Genomic DNA, 19,303 nt, shown 5'->3' with positions numbered 1-19,303 from the left:
ATTAGTCTTCATGGATGACAGTTTGCGCTCCCGTCGTACACATCTTGTGAATGACTTCCTTCAGGATAACTACATTGCTCGACTAGAGTGGCCAGCACGTTCTCCAGACATGAACCCTATTGGACATGCCCGGGATAGATTGAAAAGGGCTGTGTATGGATGACGTGAAACCACCAACCACTCTGAGGGATCTATGCCGAATCGCCGTTGAGGAGTGGGCCAGTCTGGACCAGCAGTGCCTTGATGAACTTCTGGATAGTATGCCACAATGAATACAGGCATGCATCAATGCATGAGGACGTGCTACTGGGTATTATAGGTATCAGTGTGTACAGCAGTCTGGACCATCACCGCTGAAGGTCTCGCTGTATGAGGGTACAATATACAATGTGTGGTTTTCATGAACAATAAAAAGGGCGAAAATGATGCTTATGTTGATCTCTATTCCAATTTTTTGTACAGGTACCGGAACTCTTGGAACCAAGGTGATGCAAAACTTTTTTTGATGTGTGTATCTTAAACAAATGCCTGTTTGAATCTCTGATGCTCTTCCCAGTAATGATTCTGACAGCTCTCCTTTAGAACTCAGAAAGTACTGTGTGCTGAAGGAGATTCAACCCAAAAAATGATTATATATTTTATCTGTGAATTATAATGTGTGTAATATGCCCTGACAATTGCCTGCTAATTTATGCATCTGGCTTTTCAGGCTCCTTAGGCCATAACAAATGATATTAAGCTTTCCTGGTGAATGTTTGTACTGTTCTCAGGTGTCCAGCCGGATTCAGTCATCTTTGTAACTCAACAATTCGGCAGCATACCTTTCCGTCGTCTTGAGGTGATGATAACTGTAGAATGAGCATCCTCGCTACACCTTGCGCCGTTTATACTGTGATTGCTCCTCATACCTTCCCCCACTACTTGGGTGCATGACATGTCTCATGGAATTGTGGGGGAACAACATTGCCGAAGGCTGATCACGAACTCTGGTCCCTCAGTGCTTGTGTAGCCCCCATTGAGAACAGAAGTGTCTCTCAGTAAACATTGTGGTCTTAGTTGGCTGAGTGCTGGGTCACAAGCTTTGCTTGGGATGTAGCCACTGTGTTGATCAGCCTGTCCTCCACATGTATTTCCATAGCTTCCTTCAAAACACAGTCCCAAAATGACAATGTCTCTCTTCACACTTATGTTTCTTCATACTATTTTGAGTCCCCTGACACACTGTAATGTTTTGCAACTGCAGATTTTGTTGGTTGCTAAAGTTCAGTGTGACTTTAAACCTTTCTTAGATTGTGTGCACAGTCTGTCTGATGTATGCCTTTACTGCATTTGCATGGAATGCTGTAAAACCTGGTTTATTGAGCCCCAAGTTGTCTTTCATCATACCTAATAGGTAAATGTTAAGACAGACTTTGTCATTTTGGGACTATGTTCTGAAGGAGCCTATCGAAACACAAGTGGCCAATGGGGTGATCAAAAGGCACAGTGGCTGCATCCTAAGCAAAGATTGGGACGTAGCACTCAGCCAATTAAAATCGCTCTATTGGCCAAGAGCTGCTTCCGCCCCCAACGGGGGTACAGAAGCACTGAGGGTCCGGGAGTCGTGCCCACCCTTTAGTAATGCCATTCCCCACCCCGCTACCCGACATGTCGTGTGACCAGGAAGTGGGTGTGGAGGTGGGGAACTATCACAGTATGAGAGAGATGTAGCAAAGATGCTCTTTCTTCTGGTATCACCTGAAGATGACGACAAGGAATGCTGTCCAAATATTTTGTTACGAAGATGACTGTGCCTGGCTGGACACCGGACAACATTACAAATATTATAGGTTTGTTGTCATTAACAGTGATCAAACATGCTTGGACATACTACAAAATAAAGAATATCATACAGCGTAATCATCGCTAATGAAAGCTGGAGATTTAAATTGGTATTTTGTTTTGTGCTAGCTGTTGTGGAATTTATCATTGGTGTGATGCATGGTTATATTTCCCCATGAAATCAAACCATCAAATGTGTCATGAAAAGTTTTGTTTTAATAAATAAGCCATCAATTTTTTCACACTTCCTAATTTGCTGCGTGGTCTAATAAATTTCTTTTGAAACACAATATTTCATCATTGTCTGCAGAGATCATAATCAAGCAGATTGTAGCTTGTAAAAAGTCTGATGCACACCATATTTAGCTGCCAGCTAAAGTAAAATTTCATTCCTGCATGCCCCCATGCAGAAATGTGATGTGGTTTGTTCTCAAAACTTAAGCACAATTGGCTATTATTAGTCAATATAGTCCATTATTGGTATCACCCCATGGTGAAGACAGTTGCACATCATCTTCAGCACTGGCCTCTAAATACCATTTAATTTCACACACTATTCCTTTCAGTTAAAACTGTGTGTGTGTGTGTGTGTGTGTGTGTGTGTGTGTGTGTGTGTGTGTAGTAATCGACATGGCCTCTGTACAGCCTTTCATAGTACCCACTTAGGGCTCCCAGTGCTAGAGTCTTATCAAATCAAATCTAGTTATATCATGGCTGCAAAGCATGTTCTGCAACAGCTGGTCTTTCTTTTTATCCTCTTCTACAGTAGCCCTTGTCTTCTACTCGTTTTTCAACTGTTCTTGTATTAGTACACATGTACGTATCTCCACAACTACACTGTATCCTCTAAATTCTTGTTTACAAACACCTTGGCCAACCTTCGGTGTTCTTGCAGCTTCTGAATCAGTTAGTAGACAGAATATTGCTGTAATCAACAAACCCACATTGAAGATACCTAATACCTGAAGTTGGCTACGGAGGCTCACAAATCGTTGGGAAAGTCAGGAACTTACAGGATACTGTGTAGTTGTGAAAATGTGTTAGTGGATACTACTTACAAAAGGTTGAAAAATGAATAGAAGAGCTCAAAATCAACTGTAGAAGGGTAGAAAAGGACAGATCAGCTGTTGCTGAACATGCTTTGAAGCCAGGGGACCACAGGATTGGTTTAATAGGACTTGGGCCACAAGCAGCCTACTATGGCAGGCTGTACAGACAGGCTATAGAGGTTACTCAGCAGCCAAATAATTTTAATCAGGAGGGGGAGGGTGTGAAACTGAATAGTGTCTGGATGCTGTTGCTGAAGATGATGTGTACTAGCCTACCATCAGGGGATGTTAGCAATAACAGGGGACAGCAACTGATAAAAACCAATTGTGTGCATGTTTGCAAAACATGTCATGTCACATCTCTGCAGTCTGTAGCGAGCTAGGGTGTGCAAAACTACAACCCCGCTTGAAGATGTTCTCGGCAGGCCTCCAACAAGAAATTCATCCAACCTCGGCATAATAGCCCGAAATATTTTAATAAGTTTAACATACTTGGCTGTGAAAGCTTACATTTGCAATCTTCTAAATTATTTTTATTTTTTCTCGTTCCCCTATTGACAAGAAGAAAAATTGTCCTAGCCTTACAAGAGGAACATCCTTACACGATTTACTCCAGAATTTTTATGTGCCCAACAGGAGAATAATACTAAGTAATTATTCCAGAGTCTGAAGATTATTTACAAAAGTCTGAACATCAACTATACTTAATAATAAAAATATATAAATTAATGTCCAAATGAACCACCACAGGTCACACATTATTTGATTATTTAACTAGTTTTTATCATTGTGAATGAGTCTCTTAAATATTTGTTGCCATCGTGACAACATATTTGTGATGAACACAAATGATAGTGCTGAGAGGTGCTTTGAACCTCCAACGTATTAGCTCTAAGGCAATGAAAATCTGAGAGTGCCATCTTCTGATCACCAGAATCAGCCAAATGAATCAAATGATATGTGAGCTATGGTAGTGACTGTTCTCTGCAAGTGATGCTTGCATTTGCTAAAAAGCACATAATTTCGAAATATCTGTACGCATATCTCAGACACGAGCTCTCATCAGGAAACAGTTTACAAGAGACTGTTATTTCCCAAAAGTGAACTGAAAGCAAGTGATAATGAAGTGCAGTGTGTTTATTAAGGTGGTCCATTTTTTTACGAATTTGTTGTTTCTTCACACACATCCCCCCCTTTTTTTTATATATAAAAAAAAAGAATTGTCAGACATATTTTGTTGAAATTGAAGACAAGGGATCTGTGCCACAGTGGCAGACAAATTACGTCATGTCAATATGTGTCATTTATTACTGCTTCTGCGTGTGCATGACTGCTCTCACATTTCAGAATGAAACTTTCTGCAGCGAGGCGTGGACTCATATGAAACATCCTGGTAGAGTGAATCTGTGTCCCGAAGCGAAATGTGAACTCTGGGTATTTGCTTTTCGCAGGCAAGTGCTCTACCAACTCGCTTACCCAGGCACGACTCGTGAGCTGGTCTCTCAGCTGTCCTTCTGCCAGAGTCTCGTCTTCTACTTTCTAAATGTTACAGAAGTTCTCCTGCAGAACTTGCGCTCCTGGGAGAAAGGATATTGTGGAGACATGGCTTAGCCACAGCCTAGGGGTTCTTTCTAGAATGAAATTTTACTCTGTAACGGAGTGATGAGTTCATTTCAGACATGAGTTTGAACTTGTTGAAGTTAAGCATAGGTTCAGATTTCCTGAATAATGTTCATTTTTCTTAGGAATTAGACACTTCCTATCTTAGTGTCAAAGGGCTTTGAAAAATATTAAGGTGATAGGGTGTGGCTTAAATATGTCTCCGCAATATCTTTTCTTCCAGGAGTGCTTGTCCTGCAAGTTCCACAGGAAAACTACTGTGAAGTTTGGAAGGTAGGTGATGAGGTACTGGCGGAAGTGAATCTGTGAGGTCAAGTCACGAATCATGCTTGTGTAACTTAACTCAGTAGAGCACTTCCCCACAAAAGCAAAGGTCCCGAGTTCGAGTTCTCAGCCTAGAACACAGTTTTATTCTGCCAGGAAGTTTCGTATTGGTGCACACTCCATTGCAAAGTGAAAATTTCCTTCTGGAGTATGATAGCAGTCGCAAACATGCATAACCAGTAAAAAGCAACATGCAGTGACATGCAACTTTTCGGAGACGACGGCACGGATTCCTTATCTTCAGTCTCAACAAAATAGGTCTTAAAATTATTCTTAAAATAAAAGGGAAAGAACTTGGGCGGGGGGGGGGGGGGTGAAGAAACACAAGATTGGAAAAAAAATAAGGACCACCGTAATGCATATAACGTAAATTTGTGTATAAGTTGTCAGCTAGTATTCGATACAGTAGGCTTTCAGCTGTGGCATATAGCTTGTTTTGTAAGCACAGTAAATATATTTTTGATGAAAAGATATTTGGAGAGCTGTATTTTTCGGTTATCTGTGCAATCTTGGGTCCACACTAAGCCATTGGTGTGCACAGAAGAAGGTGATGCATTCAGCGCAGAGAGATACAGCATAGTTTGCAGTTACTAGTGCGCATTCTGTCTGTCAGATTTTTTGTGCTCCAGAGTTACCTATCCAGGTAACCGGCACCGCCAGAGGGACTGTGTGACTGTTCCTACTTTTGCCTTTCCCTAATACGCGGGTTGACTGAAAAGTAATGCCTCCACTTTCGCAACTCTTCAACAGTTGGCAGCATTCGTTTGCGGCAGGTACTGGCTTGTTCCTTAGCCTCTTCTCTACAGCTCCAGTTGACTAGAATCCTTAGCATTGAACAGCTGTGTTTTTACAGTGTAAAGTATGGAACCCTGCATAGACAGTCTGTCAGTGCGATTTAAGCAACAGGCAGTCATTGAATTCTTGGCAGCAGAAGGTGTCACCTCAAAGGAGATTCATCAGAGAATGAAAGTAGTTTATGGTGATTGTGTCGATGTGATTACTGTGCGTCGTTGGGCGAGTAAGTTTAAAGATGTTGAGGCGGGAACATCTGAGCTGCGTGACAAACAAAGAGTTGGACGTCCTGTGACAGCAACCACCGAGTTTAACAAGCAAATGTTGACATATTGATTCAGGATGATCGCCATATCAGTCAAAAAGAAATTGCAGGCACAAGCGACATTTCACAAGAATGTGGGGGTCACATTATTGCTTTGTTTGTCTATCGGAAGATCTGTGCATGATGGGTACCACAGAAAGACGATCTGCAGGGACATCATTATGCTTCTGATGAAGATGTCCACAGAGAGAACTGTGAGACTGTGGCTGCGGAAACAGTGTCAACTTCTTCCGTGACGGCTTCAGAAAACTTGTTCATCGTTGGCAGAAATATATCCAATTTGCTGGTGATAATGTCGAAAAGTCAATATCGGTAATTAAAGATCACATTCTAAGGATTATTTCTGCATTTGATTTATTAAAATATTCCCATCCAAACCCAATTAACGAAGGTAGAAGCATTACTTTTCATTCAACCCTCGTAGAATTTATATTCCTGGAAAAGTATAACTGTACCTTCTTAATTTGATGCTTGTTGTGTTTGCTTGTATGCCACTCATATGAACACTACAGTGGCTGTGTAGTACATCTCTACCTAAACTGACATGAAAATCAACACAGAATGTTTTATTTGTACCCAGAAATGCATGCTACGGGCAGAATGATGCTGTTAGCGAAATTGTCACTGTGCATTATCCCATCACACTCCTTCTTTTAAGCTGCCAATACTGATCAGACTTGTTTGTCATATTCAATCTTTTTTCTATCCACATTTTTGTCAATCAAACATGCAGACATACAAAGATTGTCACAGACATACAAAGATTGTCAAATTTAACCTCACTTCTGAAATGTGTGTGTCACACTTTATCATATCACACAGTATTTTGACCCTGGGGAATTGGCTACCAGTGCAGAAAAATCATTTCTTGTATTAACTTTAACACACCATATAAGGAAGAAGGGGAAAAAATGACATGTTGGTCCAGGGAATGGTTGAAGTAAATATACCCACTTAAGATTGCTGTTCTTCTTGTAAACTATCTAACAAACAGTCTCAGTTGGGGAACACGTGCCTCTCATTGGTATCTTGTCTTTTTGCCTTGTTAAGCCTATGAACAAGAATCACTCTCCCCTGTTTTTGCTTTCCCTCCGTGACTTTTAAGTACAATACCCATTATCTATTTAATTTAAATAATTTAAAGAGTAAAGGTAAAACTTGCCAAATAGTAAATACAGGAGTAATGGTCAGTGTTCAGAGATATTACAGGAATGGTCATCTGAAGCAAGAAGCCCAGTAAACATAGGCTGTAAATTGTATACCTTAGAAGCTATGAGCTCTTGTTCATTTTTACTATGGTGAAATACATCTCTTCTATTGAACAAGTGCTCTTAAATCTTTTCAGACCCTCTGGCTGCAATTGTGTACATTAACTTCTACTGTGTCTTACCTACAGCAGAAGTATGTTTCCCAGTGGAAACCAGAGGTACACATTTCTTTTCATCATGTCATACACAAGTGCTGCCAACTGTTGGACATTATTATGAGAATATCACCAAGCCAGTGTAGCAGTGTGCAGCAGCTCGTGACCACCAGAATACACAGATGTGTTGGTTCACTGTATTCCACTGTGTAATTGTATGTTATTATTATTGTTGTTGTTGTTGTTATTTTGTACTGTAATTATTGAATTATTATATATTACTTTAGAGAATTTTTAGTAATTAGTTAATTTTGCCTCTAAAATGAAGCCAAGTGTACAAAACGGGTACATATTTTTGTACAAATCCTGCATCTAAAATGATTTTAAAAAATCGCCTAAGAGCATTACCACGTAAACAAAAATTTTCTTTCTTTCAGAAAGAATTCTAGTCAGAAAGTATTGAACTACGAAAGACTATTTTGATTTGAATGATCATTTCTGTCACATCCCTGAATATTTACCAGTCCTCCTCAGACGACCTGTAGGCGGACACTGACACACAGATGAAGAAAAACAAATGACCATTGCCCACCACAAGATTGATTGCTGCTTACTGCTGTTGTGTGCATGTGAAGCAGTAAGGGATGTATATAAGCAGGGCAGAATCGATGGGGAAATGTTTCAATGACAATATGGGCCTTAAATGGGGGAATCCAGTGATATAATGAAACCCAAGGTTAGAATGTCAACAATATAGGAAAAAGAATAGCTTGCTACTCACCGTAAACATGTGCTGTTGGGTTGCAGACAGGCACAATGAAGAAACTGTTACACATTATAGCTTTCAGCTGAAGCCTTCTACATTAAAGAAAACACACACACACACACACACACACACACACACACACACACACACACACACACACACACACACACACACCTCACATACATGACTGCTACCACCGGCAATGCTTTTTTGCGTGTGTGTGTTTTCTTTGCTGAAGAAGGCTTCGGCTGAAAGCTATAATGTGTAACAGTCTTTACGTTGTGCGTGTCCCCAACTTTAAGGGCCATCTTTAGAGTGAGTAGCAATCTATACTTTTCCTAATACGGGGTGTACATAAAGCCAGGGAACACTTTCAATTGATTATTGCACAAAAAGCAAACATTGGACAGATACCATACATATGTCATTTTGAAGAGAAACCTCGAAAGTTTTTTTTTTTTTTTTTTTTTTTTTTTTTTTTTTTTTTTTTCCCCCCCCCCCCATGTGTACCACCCCAGCGTAGTTTGGTAATTTGCCAATAGTCGGCACTAGTCGCAAACATGGCCGTGCTACAGAAGGGGACAACTGTTTCATGAAATAGCCTCCCCGATCACCAGATCTCACTCGTGTGACTTTTCTTGTGTGGGGACACATTAAAGATCTGGTGTATGTACCGCCTCTACCACGTGATGTAGCAGAGGAGAATATGGGAAGTGACAGCCACAGTCGATGATGCCATGCTGGGACAGGTACAGTAAGAATTAATTACGGTATTGACGTCTGCCGGGTAACTTGTGGTTTGCATATCAAATGTTTAAAGAAGAAAAAAAAGAAAAGAAAAACACTTTACGAGTTTCTCTTCAAAATGCGATATGTATGACATCTGTGCAATGTTTAGTTCTTGTGCAATAAATAACTGAAAGTGTTCCCAGACTTTATGTACACCCTGTATTAATGATAGAATTAACTTTGACAAAGGGGATCTAAGATCTGGTGCTTGGGAATGAACTTCTCAGAAATGGCAAAGATGTCGCATGCTAATTTTGTGAGCATCTGTGGAAAGTTGTTGAAGAACGATAAAACTGAGAGTGATAGAAGAAGGCAGATTTGTGAAGAGGAGACAAGGTGTCAAACGTCAACTCCTTGTCAGAGAGCTTGTAGATCTGAGATTTGGCCTCTCTGTAAAGCAGGGTATGTGTCAATCTGTGGGAAATCAGATGACAGTACAGTGCCAGTGTAGGCATGTGGTCTCGAAGGTAATGTCAGTTATGATTTCAGTTGGCACAGGGTCATTGATATTGGACCATTGGTGAATGTAATTGTGTAACCTGGTCGGTTTTATCAATTTTTTGGTAAACCAGGCCGATAGCCGTGTTCAGGTACGTTGCCATCCTGGCAGTACCGTTGGTGAACTGTGCCACAGATGCAAGTCGGTGGAGTAGTATTTATGTTATTGGGGGACATTCACTTAGTCCGTGGGACCTGTGATAGTAATTGAAAGCACTATGATTGCCGTGGACTACTTGAACATTATTGCATTTCTTCATGCTTGATGTCTCCTGCAACTCTTATGAATGAAAAAGAGAACATTCTCCAGAGAAGATTCTCAGAGCACAACAGCAGCCTCTGAAAAATTTCTCAGTTTTGTATGAATAACAAATTCGGAGCATATTCTCTGATGAGGGAGTTCTTTCTCACTACTTCCCCTCCTCATTGAGAAGGTTCTCGGTGTGTGTTGTGTCAGTCGCAGAACACAAATGTAATCTTAAATGTCATTCAACTCGCTCCAACAGATAAACTATTCATTGTACAAATATGGAACTGGCATCAAGGTGTTCTGGAAGAGTTGCACTATGTTTCAATTTTATGTTTATGTGCAGCAACAAATTATTAAGATTATTCCAGACAGTTTATGAAAATGCAGTTTCTGACGATGATACGGAATTTTCGGCATGCGGGAACCTTTTTTTTATGTTAGGTGAACACATGCAAACAAAGTCTTAAGAATACATAACATTTCACATACTCCAAACCAGAAATGTTAGTTTTCTAACATCAGATAATTTTGATTAAATACGACAGGCAGTGGTCCACTCACACCTGTACTTACGTGGTCACCTGCCCTGTTTCATTATGCTAAGTTTGTAATAAACTAGTTATTAGTTTTCCCGATCTGCTTGCTTATTTCTAACATAACAAAATATAATAATTATGCTGTGAGAAAACATGATGATGAACATCTGAAAACGTTAATGACACAGTTGTCGGGTGTATACCTAAGTCTTCTCCTGTACCAGCCTGGAAACATGGATCTGCATGTTTCCATTTCCACTTTGGTTAAAGTGTCACTCCTCTTCTTTCACAATTTTCAGGAATTTAGTTAGTTCTCCAGCCGAATAGTGTGTCTGTTGTTAGACCTGTATAAAGTTCTACAGTTTCTGTCTTCAGTATTTTTTTGTGATATGTGTGTCCTTTTTTGTCTGAGCAACATAAATTCTGTTTTTTTCTTTTTTTTACCAAAAAAACCCCTCTGTGAAACTTTACCTCAGAGTACACTACAGAGCTCACTTCAAAAAAATGGAGGATGTTCTCAGAAACTTTGAGAATCATGTACATTCTCTGTTTCATTCATACAATACTGTGTCGGAATGGTGCTAAAGTGGTTCAGGAGCACAAAAGCGAAAATGCATTGGTGCCTTGGCCACAAAACTCGGCTGTTTTGAACTCGATGGCACCTATGTGAGATGCTGTTGGGCACCAGCTCTGTGCCCAAAAACCATCAGCTTCTAATTTACAAGAATTGTATGACCTGTGCATAGACATCTTGGTGCTGCCACGTACCTCCAGAACTGCTGTATTGTGTTCCAAAAGAGGACCAACACGCTATGAAGCAATTCGATACAATGTTTTGGCTCGAGTGTGCACACACAAAACCTCTGTAGTATGGCTTAACTGTGCCAGATCTGGTCTTGTCTCTTGTTTGGGGCCATGTTGTGTGGTATTGGAGAGGAGTTGGAGGGAGAGTAGGACGAAAAGGTAGCAGATGCACATGATACGAATGCCACAGAGGCACCACCCCAGATGGGTTCATACAGCACACTATAACTTGGAGGAGTGGGTTGAGAAGGGGGAAGAGGGTAGATATGATCGTTGACTGAAGTTAAGGTCTTACAGCAGGAATGGAGGTGAGTGTGAGATAGGGTGCTAGTGGAGATGGAAGGTGGAATTACATAATTGAAGTGTGTGTTGTGGGGACTGCCTTATAGTTCAGAGAAGTTGGTGTCAGAGGAGTAGAACCCAGGAAGCACATGTTGTGAAGCATCCACTGGAAATAGAGCGTGTTGTAAACAGCAAAATGTTCCACCCCAGGTTGTCGACTCTGCTCTCGGCCACAGTTTGTTCGGTGGGGAGAGCTAGTTGGTCGTCTTAACTATGTCAAATGCTGTGCAGAAATTACTGCAGAACTGAGACACGACACGGCTACTTTCTGAGTGGGCCATGCCTACAATAGACTGAGATAAGTTTGTGATGGGACTGGAGTAGGATGTGCCAGGTGGGTGTATCGGATAGGTCTTATATGTGAGTCTACCACAGGGGTACGTACTGTGTGGCAAGGGGTGGGGACTGGGTATAGCATAAGTATGGACTAAGATATTGTGTCACTTGGGTATGCACAGAGGCAGCATAGATTGGTTGAGATGGTAAGGATTGTAAGTAGGATGTTACTGATTTCTGGGGACAAAGCTAAATAGTTGAAGACTTCTGTCAGGATTTCTACTGCCAAAAAACATGTAGTTTGTATCTTGAAAAAGTAGTGTCCTAAAATTAGCAAAGTTCTCTGTGTTGTTTATGTGCCTTTCAACGGCTCAACTTCTGTACGCCTTGGTAAGTTGTTACCTTCCCTACGTAGAATATTTAAATTCCGCCAGTACTTTCAATTTCCCTAAAACTGTAGCTTCTTACATTATTCTTTTCTGTCCCATTTGGCTGTCTGTCCTCATGTCCAGGCCCCAGCTCACACCACACTTCTGACAGTGCACTGATTGCTGCAACAATGTTGACTGACTACGTGCAGTGACCAGCCCACTTATACTGAAACATCGACATTCGTTGGTATATGAGAGGTGTTTAAATTGTCTTACACAAACTAGTCATACTTCCTTTGGGAAATACAGTAAAATGTTGATGTAGTTCAGCCTTAAGATGTATAAATGATGACATTATGGGATGATCTGTTCAAATAGAAAGAGGAGCACTAGTAACACAGTAGTATAAATTTGGTAACTCTTGAATCAGGAATATATGATTAATGTTACTCAGAGTATAAAACTGATTATGAAACCGAGCCTTCTCATTGCAAAAACTAGTAAAGAAATTACTGAACTACTGTTGTAGATAAGCTAGACTCCACTATTAGCCGAGTCACAAGTGCACATTAAATAGCCAGAATGAAACAGCTTGTAAAATAGTACTGCTGTTAGAAAGATGCAAGTTGACAAAAAAGGAAGAAAGGACATCATAATGCATCAGAAAATTCTGCAAAAAGTATTTTTATGGAAAGCTCTGTGTTCGTTTAATAACTGTTGTTGCTATTTCTTCTAAATTAGTAAGTTTTAAGCTTATCGGGAGTGTCCAAATAGTATCCTTTTAGGACATAATGACAAACATAAATATGTTTATGTATGCATCTTACATTTGTGTGCATTTTTTAAAAAAAGAAACGAGAACCAAAAGTTATATTAATATCTACATTCTAACAAGGAAATTTTTGAAACCATCTATGCAGTGATGTAGGTTAAGATCCTAGTTCAGGTGTCACGCCCTGCAGCCATTCACCCTGGTGGGCCCTCTTTACAGATAACTGATTGGGTAACAAAAAGACAATTTCACATAATAGTTTAGAGCCTTAAAAATGGAAACAGTACACAGAGCATGTCTTCATGTAGCGGTTAAGGTACATATCGGACATGCAGAAGGTTGTGGGGGCAAATCCGGTTTTTAAATTTTTATCAGAATGTCTTTAATCATGGACCTTGTGTCTGGAAGAGAATGAATGGAATCTTTGTCCATGTGTCATTAATTACTTTTATTTATCTGTCATAAGTTTAAATGTTTGAAAATGTATGAACTGAAATACAAAAGACAAAATATTCTATTTATATGTCAAAAATGTATTCTTCGTTAAAAGATGTACGTTGTTTGGAGTATAGTTGTCGAACAGCATAAAGGGATAAAATAATGCAGATGGAGATTTAAATGAATGAAGGGACTAGAAATAAATTCAAGCAACATGAAAAAGAGAAATAGTGAATACAATACCAAAATCAAATGAATTTCTTAACATGGTGATTGAAATGACATGACAAAGCATTAAACTACATTTAAATTAGTTACCTTAATAAAAATAATGGTAAGTCAAAAATAATTTGAGGCACTTGTCAAGATTCAAACCCACAACATTCAGCACGTGAGGTACACACGATAACCACCACCCACATCACCACCACCAACTCTGGCAGTTTGGGCTCGAGCCAGAATGGTGTTCTGGCTCGAGCCAGAATGGTGTTCTGGCTTGCTGCCAGAATGATGTTCTGGCTTGCTGCCGGAATTGGTGGTCATGTGTGTGTGAAGTATGCTTAGTTGTGTGAATGAATGGTGTGATTTTTCTGATGAAGGCTGTGGCCTAAAGCTTATTTGTAAATGTCTTTTAATTGTGCCCGTTTGCAATTTAGCATGTTATCTTTACAGTAAGTAGCAATCTCTCTTTTCCTACATCATTAAATTGATTGTCTTCAGAGTAGGCATCACAGCCACAAATACATTAAATGGAGGTGGCACATTTTCACCTAGGCTGTATTTATTTAGACTACTGTTTTGTTGTACAACTAGTTTCTGTTTTTATTTAGCTTGTATATGCATAAATTGTTAATCTGTCCCTAGTTCTTTGGTTTGTGTTATAGATTTACACACAGCTTATTTTATATGCTGTGTTCAAACTGTCGGTAATGGCTTAAAGAACAGAGACTAGTTGTGGAACAAAGAATTTATATAAAGAAATGCAGCCTAAATAGAAAAGTATCGCCTTCATGTCTGAGTCACATACTTAATCATCTTAACATATTTTTGTTGTATGTAAATTTACAACTTTACTGCATTCTATACATTTGATGCAGTTAATGCCTAACACTGATATGATCCAAATGTGTTGAGGTTAGTAGAGATTACATTGAGAAAAATGTTTGCCTGTGCCTAACCTTTCCAACCTATCCTAACCTTCCCTCCCCCCCCCAACACACACACACACACACACACACACACACACACACACACACACACACAAATCCTCTCCCTCCACACCATCCCCTCATGCCTCTCTTGTGAGAAAATCTGTGCTTCACGAATGTCCTTTTTATGCTGTTCCAGGGAAAAGGGAAGAAAGCGAAGAAGAGTCGAATGTACAAAGTGGACAGCCGCATCCTGGGTTTCAGCGTAACTGCCGCTCAAGACAGGCTCAACGTCGGGGAACGGGATTTCGGAGATGGCATGTGAGGGTGCAGGGAGAAAGGAACGATGTGAATTACAATCCTGGTGCCGCAGCTGTGTAACAGGTTGTGCGCCGGCGCGGCTTTCTGCCTACCGCCTACGCGTACAGTGTCACTCTGTTCACCGAGCTCCGACTGCAGAACTTGCGTCACCACGACGAGTGTGCTTTAGTGACCCGGTCTCCTGTTTTTGAGTCTCAGCTTTGTCTGTTGTCGGTGCTTTGCACCCGAAATGCGAGTGGACTGTCGGCGGGAATGCACGGAATGTGTCGCTTATCGTTTTCGGGTACGGGAGAACGAGTACCGCTATTTGCCAGAAGTCGGAGCTCTGGCGGCAGCTCACCTCCTTCGAAAGGTGCAGATGTGCCAGAGTGTCGGTCTTTAATTTATTAAATCCTGTCACGACTGACTGAAACAAAATAGAGTCTCTGTTATTATTTTTGTTTCTTCCTCCTTCTTTCTTCTTCTCATTTTTGTTAGACCTTGCTACTTTTTGATAATTTTATTTTTGAAAAATTTAAAAAGAAATGCTTGTGTCATTTCTCAGGCACTACTTGTGGTGTTACTCAGTTACAAAATTTGGACTGGCAACAGAACTTCATTTACCTTGGCATATTTCAGAGTGAAAACCCATAGTATTTTCCTGAGTGTTTCTTTAAAAAATAATTGTTGGATCCCTACTTTCCAATGAGTCTCCCAAATGAATTAAATTTTTTGAAGCAAATGTTTTACGTGCACAACAGTATTATTTGTGTTTTGAAAATGTTTTTGAGATTCATGAAAATACATTTGAATATTTTCCAAAAGATTGTCAAAAGAGAGTAGGTTGCATTCGATAGTCTGTAATTCATTTTTCTTGGGCAGGTGTTGAAATGCAGTTTTGTGCCTTTTAAGTGTGTGATGGTTGAGAGATTTCCTGTTGAAGAGTGACTATGACTGTGTATAAAATTTGACACTTAAGTTGGTTTTGTTATCAGCCATTTTATCAGAGCAGACAAATATTAGGAAGAAAAAAAGAGAGAGAAATAAAGAGTAAACGTATTCTGAATTTTTTTTTTCCTCTCAGGTATAAATGCTGCGAATATGTGGCACTGATCCTGTAATGTTACTCACTGCAAAAAAAAAAAAAAAAAAAAAGAAAAAAAATCACATGATATTGACTTAACTGCCTGTGAATGTATTCTTTGCCAACATTATTCTTACTAGGCAAATATTTATAGAGAACATGTTGTTAATGCAAATAAATTGATATAATCGTTAATGAAAGAGAGATATGCCGCTTGTCTCTTACCTAACAAAATTGCCTGTTCCTACCTTACTTAGACATTGCTGTCATGAAATATGCAGTTGTATTCCTTATATCAGTGACAGGATTACAAACGATCTGTCATTGGGATCATTGCTTGAAATACCTTATTCTGTGCAATGTTCAGATTTGACAGAAATGAAACAATTATTTTATTTTATTTCTTTTATTTTTTCCCCCCCATTGAATTGATGCAGAATGATTGTCTAAAATTTTTGCAGTATGAGGCATCAATGTAACCTCATCTGATTGCCCTGTTCTGTGATTGTGATGCCATAAATATTTTCCTGGCACTGTGAATTGGCTTTATTCTCAAAGCTGTGCACTGTCATAACATTTAGAAATATTTTTAATGTGAAATAAAATAAATTATTATTGTTTGTGTGAAATATAAGAGTGATGTATTTCATGGTACAGCAGCGCTTACTGATTGGTTTTATATTTTTGAAAGAAGCTAGTTTACATGTGACATGTTTTCAGAACCCATTCTTCCCAAAAATGAGTAGGTAGATTTTCCATGCAGATGAACTTTAAAAGTGGGTTGCATATTTCCCTAGATGTCAGAGTGATAAAAAATTTACATCATCTGATGAGTAAATTACTCTGTTAAATACTGGAGTAATTTTGTGGTAAGGAGAACAAATGAATCAATATCTAAGTTAAATCAAACTATGAAGTTAAGATAAATTACCAAAGGAGGGTATAAGTACAATCTTAGATATGAAAATCAACTTTGTTTATATCAGTGAAAGAGTACAGCACAATCTGAAATATTAAAATACATTTTTATTCTGATATTTTTAAATGGCTTGGATTGAGTGGAGACACAGGATATTTATTAAAAATTTTGGGAGCATTCTCTTTTTGGAAGTTTCCTGTTCTTTCTAGCCTGTACTTGGGAATGCCTGTGTTTCTTTTCTTTTTGGTATGGTGTTCTTAAATTGCTACCCTTGTGGAAGATCATTCTTTAATGTTTGTCACATCGTACTGTGTTAAGCAGAAAAGAAGTTAGAGCCATCACACGCTGGTTGCAGGTTAGAAATCAATAGTTGCAGCAAAGGTAAGTATTGTGTTACAACTTACCTGAAATGTGGAAATGCATATCATAATCTGCAGGGAATTCAAAAAGAATTGTATGATCATAATTAGTAGTAAGTTTAATTTTCAAATCTTTTGTGTAGTGATATGACACCAAACATTTACTGGTTTGAAGCAAAATGCATTAGTATTTATACAGGTAAGTAATATTCCAGAATACAAAGCACACCCCTTATTTCTTTCTAGAAATGAATTTGAATGTCCATAGTTCACATAGCTCTCATAAAGCTGTGGTTCCTCTTGGCTCCTTCAGAAAAATTGTTTTTTGCTTCTGCACTTGGAAAAGGTTTAAAATCAACCATTTCATAAGATAAAAAAAAAATATTGTGCTGACATTAAAATGTAAAATGAAGGGAAGGCAACCACCTACCTGTACCAGACTAACGTATGGCACATATAATCATGCAGCAGAAAGCTTATTTACACTAGCTTTCAAGTTGTTCTTTCTCCTGTAGAAGTACATACACAACCGCACAGACACCCAAAAACAGGCACTCACAATCACTGCGAGATGTGATTATATGTATTAGATTTGTGTGGTTGCACGTACTTCCATCAAGTTACCTTCCATTAGGAATGTCGATGCAGTCACTGACTGTGATACGACTTTCAAATCGTAGAGGCACAGCAATCAGTCATTCTTTTCTTGCAGGTTTTATTCAGAAAATCTAGATTTCGGCTAGTGCATAGCCATTGTCAATGCACCATCTCATAGTATCAGTGCATGTTCTAGTACGACAGCCCCCTGTTGTTCAGGCTTCTGTCACATTTCATTCAAGGCTCTCGTCGTGACAACAGGGGGCTGAGGTACTAGAACGTCCATTGATACTATGATACGATGCACTGCTAATGGCTAGGCACTAGCAGAAATCTAGATTTGCCAAATAAAACCTGCAACAAAAGGATGACTTGATTGGTGTGCTCTATCATTTAAAAGCATGTGCTTCTATTAGAGAAAGAACAAGAGCTAGAAAGCCATTATAAATACTGTTTTCCGTTGAGTATTTCTATGTGTCACACGTCAATCGTCTATCAATGAGTGGTTGCTTTTCCTTCATTTTATGTATTATTCCATCCAGGAATTTACATTGTTGTTGTCCTGATACTAGTCTATGTATAATTTAATTTAGGAATATGGAGGTACACTTAATAATTGGAAAGATAATCTTGTCCTTGCAGTTTAAAGGACAATTCAAGTCACAGTATACTATGGTAGAAAAATCTGAACTAATATTTTTTTCTTTTCATAACAATCGGTTATCCATTTTTAGAGGCTCACAGCAAACGTTTTATCCATTAACATCACCACCAGTCATATGTATAGTACTCTTCCCTTGGGCTTTTATGGTGAAGTTATCAAAATTTTTCCCGTGTCATATCACATATAATTTGTGTGATCTGCAAGGTTTGTAAAATACAGCAACACTGATGTTTACTTAATGTAAACTCTCAGTAAAATTGACATTCATAACGATATCTTAAAATGGGGGCCTCATGCTCAGTCGTCATCGGCCCAATAAAGTTACGGTAATTAACAGTTGCTTTGCCAGTATGTCACTTCTAATTGTGGAGCGGAAATTCATTGTGGGAATCAGATTTCAAATCATGCTAGATCACCAGATGCTTTGGCAGAATTCTTGCCATAGTTAACCGTACAGCAATATCCACATGATATGAGTGTAGTCACACTACCGTTCATGCTGTCATGGGTGGCGGTTGACTGAGTGACGAAATTCACTTAATGCTTGTGTGTTACAAGCGACTTGACAGGTATCAACAAGAGAGTATTTTATGCATTGTACTAGCAAGGGATTGCTGAACATTATTATAAATTTGTATTATAAAGGGGTTGCACTGAATTCCCTAATGTAAAACTGTTTTGAAAAATGATACCGCTTCTATGCGTATTTCGTAAACTGCAGTTACATATTTCTAAGCAATGTTTTATCAGTTCTCATGTAGAGGCATAGGTGTTTGTCTCAGGGTTCACCTTCTGTGCTACGGAAGCAAAGAAACTTGTTAAAAAAAATCTTTAACTCATGTCAGCTGTTCAAAATGATATGTTAATATAATGCTCGTTTTTTCATTAAAATACCTGGAAGTGTGCCATATGTGAAGGAGTCTTGCCAGTACAATGCATTTCCTTCTAGTGTTCTGTTTTTCCCAGTTGTCGCATTTTGTTAGTTGTTTTAAATTAATTTGAAATTGGGCATATGACAATTGTATCATTATAGTACTATTTCTATAAGCTGTCAAATGCCATCAACAAATCATAATCATTTCATTAAAAAAATCTG

The 19,303-nt window shown here is 39.0% G+C and overlaps 1 protein-coding gene across 1 annotated transcript in view; it reads left to right on the top strand.

The window, feature by feature from the left end:
* The window catches only part of LOC124719725 (GRB10-interacting GYF protein 2), a 183,311-nt gene extending 166,989 nt beyond the window's left edge, over positions 1 to 16,322 (top strand). The window contains exon 24 of the mRNA XM_047244928.1: positions 14,484 to 16,322. Coding sequence (XP_047100884.1) covers positions 14,484 to 14,609 — 126 coding nt within the window. The 3' untranslated portion in view covers positions 14,610 to 16,322. The remainder of the gene's footprint in view (positions 1 to 14,483) is intronic.
* The last annotated feature ends 2,981 nt before the right edge of the window (positions 16,323 to 19,303 follow it).

This window comes from Schistocerca piceifrons, chromosome 11, assembly GCF_021461385.2.
Source record: "Schistocerca piceifrons isolate TAMUIC-IGC-003096 chromosome 11, iqSchPice1.1, whole genome shotgun sequence".
In the NCBI taxonomy this organism is placed as follows: Eukaryota; Metazoa; Arthropoda; class Insecta; order Orthoptera; family Acrididae; genus Schistocerca; species Schistocerca piceifrons.
This window is presented reverse-complemented; position numbering and strand designations above follow the sequence as displayed.